Source organism: Haliotis cracherodii, unplaced genomic scaffold (assembly GCF_022045235.1).
Source record: "Haliotis cracherodii isolate W230 unplaced genomic scaffold, xgHalCrac1.p SCAF_18, whole genome shotgun sequence".
Classification (NCBI taxonomy): Eukaryota; Metazoa; Mollusca; class Gastropoda; order Lepetellida; family Haliotidae; genus Haliotis; species Haliotis cracherodii.
The window spans coordinates 20,206,871-20,218,661 of record NW_027266273.1 but is presented as its reverse complement, the minus strand read 5'-3'; the positions used below and the strand labels follow the sequence as shown (position 1 = coordinate 20,218,661).

The window sequence follows — 11,791 nt, the reverse complement described above, 5'->3', positions numbered from 1 at the left end:
ACTACCGAATAACAACCACACACCCTGTACTTGCACACGACTCAAGTATTATATGAACCGTCCGTACGGATGTATCACTGACAATGTAGATGTGCCAGGTGAGCTTCACTGCCGTTGACTTATGTTTAATTATCAATGAAATATAAAACGTAAACGCCAGAGAATAACCAGTCTCGATTATCCACCGAAACAGATTAGATTGGGTGTAAAAGATAAGATAGCGGTGGGTCACGAAAAGACAGTGATGACACCAGGTATTCGCGTAAAGGGTAAGCATGTCCTGCCCTTCCAGTAGCACAAAAGAATGATCCTTTGAACATTTTGGTGACTTCTTTGCTAAACCTTGAAAACGTTGCTAAACGACTAGAGGAATGAGCCCCTCCGCCATGAATTTCAACCAGTGATCAGTGAAGAGAGCCAGATCTATGGATCCTCGAGATTCTGAGATTCCGTAACGTGTTCCCTGCAGTGCAGCCCTACGGCATTAATTTCCATTTATAGATAAACTTGTAAAATTATGACATATGAGGGGCTTTATAAATTGATATTCATGAAATAAAGAAAAGCCAAATGTTGCCGCACACCAAAAGATCATATCAGCGAATATAAATGCGAATTTACGATTTAAGTGGATGTTTCTGTCTAGGCTCATCGTGGAACCGCATGCAACAGTATCACACACAGTCTCGACCAATTTACAGGGAATTAGTTCCAGATAAAAGGGCGATAACTCTCAGCAGGGGGGTACCAATAAAATCGGCAGGGGGCGCTGGAAAATTGTCAAGATGGCTGAACGCCTTTTAAAGTTTCCGACTGATTTATAGCGACTAGCATCTTCTGCAAGGCTTCTGCTCTGTATACCACAAATGTACGTCTCGCTTCTTGTAAAGATGAGTTTGTTAGCCAGACGAACGCTAATCACCATGTATTGTTGACGTTTATGTCCAATAATTCCGCACTGACCATGGTGGTCCTATAAAATTATCATTATAGTGAATGATATGTCTGTAGTCTGGGTCTCTATACAGCCAGTAATCCGTGTCCTCATCGATGGGTGAAGGCAACAAAATAGCTAATGGGGTCAAAGTGTTCAAGAGAAAAAGCCGACTACAAACAGGGTGTAGCATCAATGTATGGTGGCTTATATACGGTGTTACTACCGGTTAAGCAGGTTGAGATGACTTTTATTAAATCCTATGAAGAATCGCCAGTTCGTTTCGATATTGCTTAGTTATGCGTGTTTCTTTCCCTATGCATGTGTTGGCGTTTTAGGTGTATTTAAGAGGACGGTCAGCATCTATCGATAAACATGCACGTTTTGAGGAAGCATTTAGCTTTGTCATTTTTGACATCAAGAGGCACAAAGCACATCGATTTAACAAGAGGATATCTGAAAATTTGAACAGATGCATTTGAACTCCAGCATATATATGTCAAAAGGGGTCATAAACATCCACTGGGCCCGAACGTCAAATATGCGCTGAATTTAAGAAAAGGATAATCCCTATGAACCTGTAGGACGAAACACATACTTCACCGCAAACATCAACATCACCCCCTAAACACAACCTTCACCCCAAACACCAACATCACCCCTAAACACAACCTTCACCCGAAACACCATTACCCCTTAAACACTACCTTCAACAAAAACATCAACCGCTAAACAGTACCGTCACCGACAACACCAACATCCCCCCTAAACACAACCTTTACCGACAACACAAACATCACCCCCTTAACACAACCTTCACCAACATCCCCCCTAAACACAACCTTCACCGACAACACTGACATCACCCCCTAAACACAACCTTCAACAACAACACCGACATCACCCCCTCAACACTACCTTCAACAACAACACCGACATCACCCCTAAACACAACCTTCACCCGAGACACCATTACCCCTTAAACACTACCTTCAACAACAACATCAACCCCTAAACAGTACCGTCACCGACAACACCAACATCCCCCCTAAACACAACCTTTACCGACAACACAAACATCACCCCCTTAACACAACCTTCGCCGACAACACCAACATCCCCCCTAAACACAACCTTCACCGACAACACCAACATCCCCCCTAAACACAACCTTCGCCGACAACACCAACATCACCCCCTAAACACAACCTTCACCGACAAAACTGACATCACCCCCTCACGAACCTTCAACAACAACACCAACATCACCCCCTAAACACAACCTTCACCGACAACACCAACATCACCCCCGAAACACAACCTTCGCCGACAACACCAACATCACACCCTAAACACAACCTTCAACAACAACACCAACATCACCCCCAAACACAACCTTCACCGACAACACCAACATCACACCCTAAACACAACCTTCACCGACAACACCAACATCACACCCTAAACACAACCTTCACCGACAACACCGACATCACCCCCTAAACACAACCTTCACCGACAACACCAACATCACACCCTAAACACTACCTTCACCGACAACACAAACATCACCCCCAAACACAACCTTCAACAACAACACCAACATCACCCCCTAAAACACAATCTTCACCAACAACACCAACATCACCCCCTAAACACAACCTTCAACAACAACACCAACATCACGTCCTAAACACAACCTTCAACAACAACTCCAACATCACGCCCTAAACACAACCTTCAACAACAACACCAACATCACGCCCTAAACACAACCTTCAACAACAACACCAACATCACCCCATAAACACAGCCTTCAACAACAACACCAACATCACCCCCTAAACACAACCTTCACTGACAACACCAACATCACCCCCTAAACACAACCTTCACCGACAACACTGACATCACACCCTAAACACAACCTTCACCGACAACACCAACATCACCCCCTAAACACAACCTTCACCGACAACACCAACATCACACCCTAAACACTACCTTCACCGACAACACAAACATCACCCCCAAACACAACCTTCAACAACAACACCAACATCACCCCCTAAAACACAATCTTCACCAACAACACCAACATCACCCCCTAAACACAACCTTCAACAACAACACCAACATCACGTCCTAAACACAACCTTCAACAACAACTCCAACATCACGCCCTAAACACAACCTTCAACAACAACACCAACATCACGCCCTAAACACAACCTTCAACAACAACACCAACATCACCCCATAAACACAGCCTTCAACAACAACACCAACATCACCCCCTAAACACAACCTTCACTGACAACACCAACATCACCCCCTAAACACAACCTTCACCGACAACACTGACATCACCCCCTAAACACAACCTTCACCGACAACACCAACATCACACCCTAAACACAACCTTCACCGACAACACCAACATCACCCCCAAACACAACCTTCAACAACAACACCAACATCACCCCCTAAACACAACCTTCAACAACAACACCAACATCACGTCCTAAACACAACCTTCAACAACAACACCAACATCACGCCCTAAACACAACCTTCAACAACAACACCAACATCACCCCATAAACACAACCTTCAACAACAACACCAACATCACGCCCTAAACACAACCTTCACCGACAACACTATCACACCCTTCAAAACCACATCATCTACAACCACCCAACGCTATTAACACCTCCTTCACCTAAGCTGTACGTGATTGTGTTTTGAATATCCCACGTCCCATCTTGAATTAAACCTACTTTACTTTACAATACAAAGCGATGGAAGCACGTGACGTGGACGTCGTCATCAAGGTCAACCCATTTCCCCGAAGAAAGACGACCGTGTCTCGTCTGCTGGCGATTCATATCGCCGCCACCATATTAAAATGTAGTTGGATATATGGCCTGAGTCTTTGTCTTTGTAATCGATTGAACAAACCAATTTCCATCGTCACATCTTGACACGGACTACAAGTAATATCTGCTGGTGGTCTCGGCAAGTCTAACCACCCCCATCCTCACACTAACCCCCACCCCTCAGTCCCTACACAGCTGCCCCCTGTTCCCCGGGCACACGTGGCCAATAATATCCTTAATTAAGTTTTAAGTGCGGATATAATAGAGTATTTTTCTTCAGAGGTCCACTGGATCACATATCGATACTACGCTCGCTTGAGTGACATGCGCAGTGATATTAGAAAGAGCACGGATCAAGCTCTCTGGCCCATCACTCGTTTATAAATCAGGTCTGAGAACGATTTCAATAGCGTTAATCTCGACCTTTGTTAGGCGACATCTCGTTCTTGTTCCGTTTTAAATACCCCAATAAGAATCCCCATTCGTTCAATACTCTAGCTGATCCCACTTTTCAAAGAGACCAAATTTGTCTCTCCTTAATTTGCAGTGCTATGGTCTTTGACTCGCAGTGTTCTTTGGGGATTTATTTGAATAAATGATTAGGGGATTCTTCGTCACTGTTCCCCTTTGTTATTTCTTAGGATGTTGGTAAACAGCTAAGAGCTTAAGGCCCTGTTGTTATGCAGATTGTTCATATTAAAATCTTAATTGAGCTGTATAACGCCATCTCGTTATGCTGTTTCTAATCAGTTCGCTGTTTTGATTCATATCAGGGCTGGACAGAAGTTAAGTGTCAATTTGTAGCCAAAGCTCTAATACGTGATGGGGAATATGATTCACACGTTGTGGGGGTTTATTAATATGGCTGCTAGGGTCCAGCTGCGTGGATGTTGTTGTCCAGCAGTACATCAGTCATAGCTCATAGAACAGTTGGAAGGAAGGCAGCCAGCAGGACGGAATATGCAAGTGACCAGAATTCATGGTCGTCATTTTGCGGTTTCGCTTTTAATAATAATCTTAATAATGTCCTTTAAACTATACGTCCACAACAGTTGATTAATAGTGTGTGTGTGTGTGTGTGTGTGTGTGTGTGTGTGTGTGTGTGTGTGTGTGTGTGTGTGATCACAGGTTGCGTTCGTCACACGTGCATGGTGTGGTCAGTACAGCCACTGTTCGTCACACGTGTATGGTGTGGTCAGTACAGACACTGTTCGTCACACGTGCATGGTGTGGTCAGTACAGACACTGTTCGTCACACGTGCATGGTGTGGTCAGTACAGACACTGTTCGTCACACGTGCATGGTGTGGTCGGTACAGCCACTGTTCGTCACACGTGCATGGTGTGGTCGGTACAGACACTGTTCGTCACACGTGCATGGTGTGGTCAGTACAGACACTGTTCGTCACACGTGCATAGTGTGGTCAGTACAGCCACTGTTTGTCACACGTGCATGAGGTGGTCGGGAGCGGCATATGTTCATATGTTCATGATAGTGCTGGATTGGGACAGATGTTAATGATATGTTAGGGGATCTAGTCTCCAGTAAGGTGTTCACGAGAAGGGCGTTTGAGAACTGTAATGAATAAAAGACGGCGCCCCTCACAGTTATAGGAAATGGACACTAGTCGACACAGAGGAGAAAAAGCATTTGTGTTCGTCACTGTCCTTAATCGTAAATTTTAAACTACACGAGAGCAGGTATTGTCTTCAAAAGGAAAATATATTTAGAGCGGGGTTTGCAAGGTTTAAAAATATACTTTACTTGGCAGAAACGGTCAAGGTTGAAGAAGGTGCCAATACATACCAAGACAGCAAGCACACCTGGGCCCCTTTTGGGTTGAGTGAGTGAGTATGGTTTTAAGTCGCTTTTAGCAATATTCCAGCAATATCACGACGGGGGACTCCAGAAATGGGCTTCACGCATTGTACCCATATGGAGAATCGAACCCGGGGCTACGGCGTGACGAGCGAACGCCTTAACCACTAGGCTACCCCACCGGTCCTCTTGTGTTGAGAGTGTTCCTGGTAAGCAACTGGTCAAGGGTTTCAACATGGGTACCACAGATATTACCCATAATGTATACAGGTTATAACGCGAGTGCGTATTCAGATAGAACTATCATATATAATATGAATGTTTGTTTGCTGTTGGTTATTAGCGTAATTTATTATGAACAAACGTTGTAATAAGAGAGTCTTGGTGAGCTAAATACATATATTGTTTTTATTCCTAATACAGGGGCAAGACATTATACCCTTGGTTTTTAGCTTAAATTATCATAAAAAGAACAAAAAGTCGAAATATGCATGAATGCTGTTTATGAAAGAATATGTGTAAATAAACACAATACAATCAAAACAGTTTTCTCTTCTTTGTGCTGACTGAAAATACTTGTCATGTATGTTTGTGTTAATGGAATGAAGATCGGGATATGTATGTATAATTAGCATTATTTTGCCCAATATCTGCTGATAATTTCATATAAGTCATCTCATTTTTAAAATATGGGGAAATGTATACATTTTGTTCCTGTTCATTATTGTTTTGTTCATCTTAAAGATGGTATTAATTATGATTTTGTGCATGTGTATGGAATCGAAACAAATTAAAAGAATATTATGGAGTTGTAAATGCTGTCAAACAATTTTGTAAGGTAAAGGAATAAAATCTTCTCGACCAACCATGCCATTCAATATATCACATCTGCTAAACCAAAACATAGGTAGTAAAGAAGTTTACAAGACTTTATCAGCACCGGAGGTTGTTAAATATCGTGGCATTGAAAAATGGGAAAGTATACTAAATAAAACATTTTGTGGAACGGATTGGCAAGAACATATATTGATGGCAAAAAGATGCACTCAAAGTGAAGATATTAGATGGTTTCAGTTTAAGATCATTCACTACATTCTAACAACTAACAAATATTTGTATAAAATTGGATATGTTGACTCTCCTTTGTGTACTTTCTGTACAAATCAACCTGAAACTATAATCCATATGTTGTATGAGTGTGAACATGTAGGAAAGATTTGGGAGAAACTGTACATTTGGATACAACACGTTGTGGAAGGAACCATTGATTTGAACAGAGAAAATATTTTGTTTGGATTTCAAGGCAAGCAAATGGGATAACAACCCATTGAGTATTGTACTTTTAATAACAAAACAAGTAATATGCAGACAATGCAGGAAAAGATTAATGCCACATTTTGAACACATATAGCATGAGATAATTAGTTATTACAATGCTACAAAGGTAATGTCATTTACAAATTGTAACTATGCAAACTTTTTTAGTTTCTGGTCTTCCTTCCACGCTTTGTTTAAAAACCAGTGAGTAATACACACTGATACAGTACAGTACGTTGACTTTATTGGCAAGAATTTACATGTATGAAAAGCTGTACACTTCTTGAATACCATGTACCACAATTCTATTGACATGACATGTATATACATGTATTTATCATATAATGGGTAGGTTTCTCGGCAGGATAAAGCCAACGGATAAAAACGATATCCGTTGGGGTCATATGCGGATAGAGATGCAAATATCAAAGGTCAAGTAGGGACTACTTTCACTGTTTACAAACAACATGGCGTCGCCCTTGTCATTCGGCGATCGAGTCAGAATTAACCATCGGGAATCTGGATAAACTAAAGGGATAATTGCTATCTTTATTAAAAGAACAGTCTAATATACTGAAAATCAGTGTCTAACTGTGATGTAGCTAAGGCATTTTATAACCTTTGGCAACTTTGGAGATATAAATTCCGAAACAATTTTGCGAGGGCACTAGGCCCAGCCAAGCGGGATCAGTAGCCATATCTGTGCTTGTCGACCTCTGCGGCTTGAAACCTTTTCCACAAATTGAAATAGTTGGATTATGGAAATATGTTTGAATTGTTACCTTGTTTCGTTTTGTCGCTCTGTGTACATCTGACTGTACTTGACGTTATGATAGGACAGACCGACTGTCAACAAAGTGTGAACGTGGCCGTGACGTCTCAAAGACTAGGGTTTGAGTAGCTTCCCTTTGACAAAGGGCAGTTACTCTAGCGGACAGACCGATGGATTGCCGCGAAATGCAAGTAAAAACAATTGTTGTATTGCGTATATGTTGCTTCGCCACTGTATAAGAAACAGATTTTAGTTGGAGCTATATTGGCTACTGTCACAGTCCAACTGACACATCACTTACCCTGTGACGTAATAAATATTAATGCGCGCATTCCAGAAAAAATCGCAATGTTTCGGTAATGTTTGTGAGAGAGGGAGAGCTATTTTCAAGCACAGAATTAAAGAATAACATTATATGATAAAGAGGTTATCACGCTTGTGTGTTCGGGGATGGTAAATATCCTGTATTAGGAATAAACACTATGTATTTAGCTCGCCAAGGCTCGCTAAATACAATGTTTATTCCTAATGCAGGATATTTACAATCCCCAAACACACTCGCGTGATAACCTCTATATATGTTGTACCTGCTGAGATGAATAAAGAAGGGAAAAATAATAATTGATAAGACAAGGAAAATATTACTCATTATTGTAATGTTGAATTTGAATCATAACATTTGCTGAAAACGTTACATATTATAAATCATTTTAAAAGAGACCCGCGCTGTAATTATAGAATGGGTTCAATCCTATTTTTTAAACTCGTAGATACATGAAATTTGGCATATATACGATATATATATAATTCTGTATACATATACATTTGTACACAAGTGAATGTATAAGGTAGTGATGCCAGCAAATGCTTGAATATGATATGCAGAGAAAAAACACATAAACACTTTCACAGACAATCAGTCTGGGGCTCATATGGACTATGAGGTGTATGCCCATGTAGGATCCTGTTGGAACCCTCTTGGACGAATCCGAACGGGGCCCAGAAGGGCTACCCATCTAGGACCCATTTCCCAGCCCCCAAGTGGGGCCCAGGTGTAAATGTTGAGGGGTGGAACCTCGAGTCCAAACATCATACAAACGAACATATGTGTGTGATGGGGGTAAATTAATAATTTACAGGGAAAGTTTCCTGGCAACATTCGTGATGGGCAAAGTTTTTTATAACAACTATTTAAAGTCCTCTCTTATGGAAGGTTAGACGTGGTCGCTAAATAACGAGCTGTTTTGACCAATTCGTCGCTTTGAAGCCGCGTAGTCTATCAGAGATGATGGTCGAGGTAAACCTATGATGGGCCGCAATTAAGTCAGTCTGAGATTTAATTACTCAATCTAATTTACAATTAAGTTATCGTCAAAAGCGGTCCCCTCAAAACCTGAAAATTAACCAATGTGAATATTAAATGATAAAAATCGGAGCTGAAGTCCAGACTAGAAGGCTAGCACGTTGATAAAAATCGTGAAAAGTCACACTTTCCACGCCCGCCACCCTCCACTTATTTCCCGCTTACAGAACGAGCGGGAAAAGGGTCGCGCAACGTTTTTGAAAATTTTAATTCGTCTAACGACTTTAAGAAATCCGATCTCTCTTTGGGGAATCTGGCAGCCCTGACTTAGTGACAGTAATTTCCTACGGATCTGATCAACACACCGGGGTAGCACGTTTTCTCCTGGCCTCGCGACACGAGATCTGGCGCGAGACGGAAATGAGGAAGTCACGTGACACACTGTCGAATTAAACGCGACTTGGAGATGATTAGCTTTGGTAGTGTTTCTAGTAAATAACCTTGAAGTTCAATTTGAGAATATTGGTTAATTTTAGGCTAATTACCAGGTCTTGTGAGACTGTGAACCTATTATACCAGAAAGGTTTATTTTGAATTTTATTTTAATTCAATCACTATGAAGAACGTTGATATCTGAATTAATACATATTTTCCTGCAAGTTAAGCTGTTGTCAGGTTTGAATGGTTTTGCTTTGTTCAACTAAATACGTTGGATTCTTGAATTGTTATCTGAATCTTCATTATTTAATCAGGATAATTTTGTTTTATATTATTTAACTAACATCATATATGATAGTGAAGGAATTCCCTCACTATCGCAGAGAGAATCTCTACAAGATTCTCACACAGAAAGTTTCCCTATGAATAATGATAACGATTTATATCTAAATGAAACCAACCATAGAAGCCAATGAGGAGTAGAATTTCAAATGCCGGATATTGTTTAATGGGACTTGATACCTAGAACTTCTTTAATTCAGTTAGAATGACAACAATAAACGCGTTAATCCTTCATAGTCACACAAATTATTGACTTTAATTTTAAGAACAAATAAAGCTTAAGCGAGAGTGACGTATAGTCATTCCAATATTGAAAATGATAGTTGTAAAATATTGACAAACCCATACGTGAATGTCGCGGGTCAGCCTCGGCTCGGATCTGTTTCTAAATGTCACGAAATATAAAGATCAGATAAAAAAAATATTTGGCTTTTATTGATGGCGGACTCTTTTATAATCACTGGATAATCGAGATAATACGTCCCAGCGGTGTCTTTGATGTCTGTAATTGTGGAGCGATTGGTGGAGGAAGTTGAAGCGCCCTCTACTGGGGGGAGGAGCGGACAATATTAAGGATGGAACACACCCCTCGCCATGGTGTCATTTGGCCAGCAGTATTGACGGGCATCGCTAATGATATTTTATACCTCGTTAAGAGCGAAACATATTATTTCCAAAATGGAATCATATGGAATCAGCTGTGGGTATGATTAACCCGTTCAGTGTAGGCCATGTCAATGTTCCCCATGGGAAAAAGACTAATTCCATATAAGGCTTGCATATCGAACACTGGTGATCTCTTGCGTCCATTTTGTGACACTTTATTGCCGATATAGCAGGTGGCAAATTTACATTTTTGCCACAGACCTTTGATTTTTTTACCTTAGCGTAAATTGTTATTGGGCATTTGTGGCTAATTCTACCAAACGGTGGTTTAATGAGCGCTGACAACCGATGCAAGTTCACGCGTTGTTGCTATCTGTCTGGGCCAATCAGCGTTATTGATGATTTACGATAAAAGGGTGGGGAAAGGTAAACTGACGGTGTGCGGCCCACTGTGTTGAGTGGTCTGATGGTGGTCGAAATAGGGGTGAGGGTATTGGAGAGGGGAGTGGTGGCGTTGTACTGTGACGGTGTGCGGCCCACTGTGTTGAGTGGTCTGGTGGTGGTCGAAATAGGGGTGAGGGTATTGGAGAGGGGAGTGGTGGCGTTGTACTGTGACGGTGTGCGGCCCACTGTGTTGAGTGGTCTGGTGGTGGTCGAAATAGGGGTGAGGGTATTGGAGAGGGGAGTGGTGGCGTTGTACTGTGACGGTGTGCGGCCCACTGTGTTGAGTGGTCTGGTGGTGGTCGAAATAGGGGTGAGGGTATTGGAGAGGGGAGTGGTGGCGTTGTACTGTGACGGTGTGCGGCCCACTGTGTTGAGTGGTCTGGTGGTGGTCGAAATAGGGGTGAGGGTATTGGAGAGGGGAGTGGTGGCGTTGTACTGTGACGGTGTGTGTCCCACTGTGTTGAGTGGTCTGGTGGTAGTCGAAATATGGGTGAGGGTATTGGAGAGTGGGGTGGTGGCGTTGTACTGTGATGGTGAGTGGCCCACTTTGTTGAGTGGACCGATGGGGACCTGGATGGGCATGAAGGGTTGTAAGTGGGCCCACTCTGTTGTACACTCTGATGGTGGTGGAACTGAAGGGCGTGTGGTGTGGTGTGGTGTGGTGTGTTGTGGTGTGGTGTGTTGTGGTGTGGTGTGGTGTGGTGTGGTGGGGGTGTGGTGTGGGGTGTGGTGTGGTGGGGGTGTGGTGTGACGGGGGTGTGGTGTGTTGTGGTGTGGTGTGGTGTGGTGTGGTGTGGTGTGGTGTGGTGTGGTGTGGTGATCAAATATCAAAAGAACATATGTTATCGAACTTCTGCCAGGCGGAATTCGAGGACTGTGATTAGCTACTTCGTGGTCATGTTCTGAGGTCAGATTCAGACGGACTACTTTCCTGA

General features: G+C 42.3%; 1 protein-coding gene across 1 annotated transcript; it reads right to left on the bottom strand.

Annotated features, from left to right (window-relative positions):
* Window positions 1-10,781: 10,781 nt before the first annotated feature.
* On the bottom strand, window positions 10,782-11,438 carry LOC139465536 (uncharacterized). Its single transcript, XM_071247253.1, has one exon. It carries the CDS (start codon window positions 11,436-11,438, stop codon window positions 10,782-10,784), a length of 657 nt encoding a protein of 218 aa, XP_071103354.1.
* Between the last annotated feature and the right edge of the window lie 353 nt (window positions 11,439-11,791).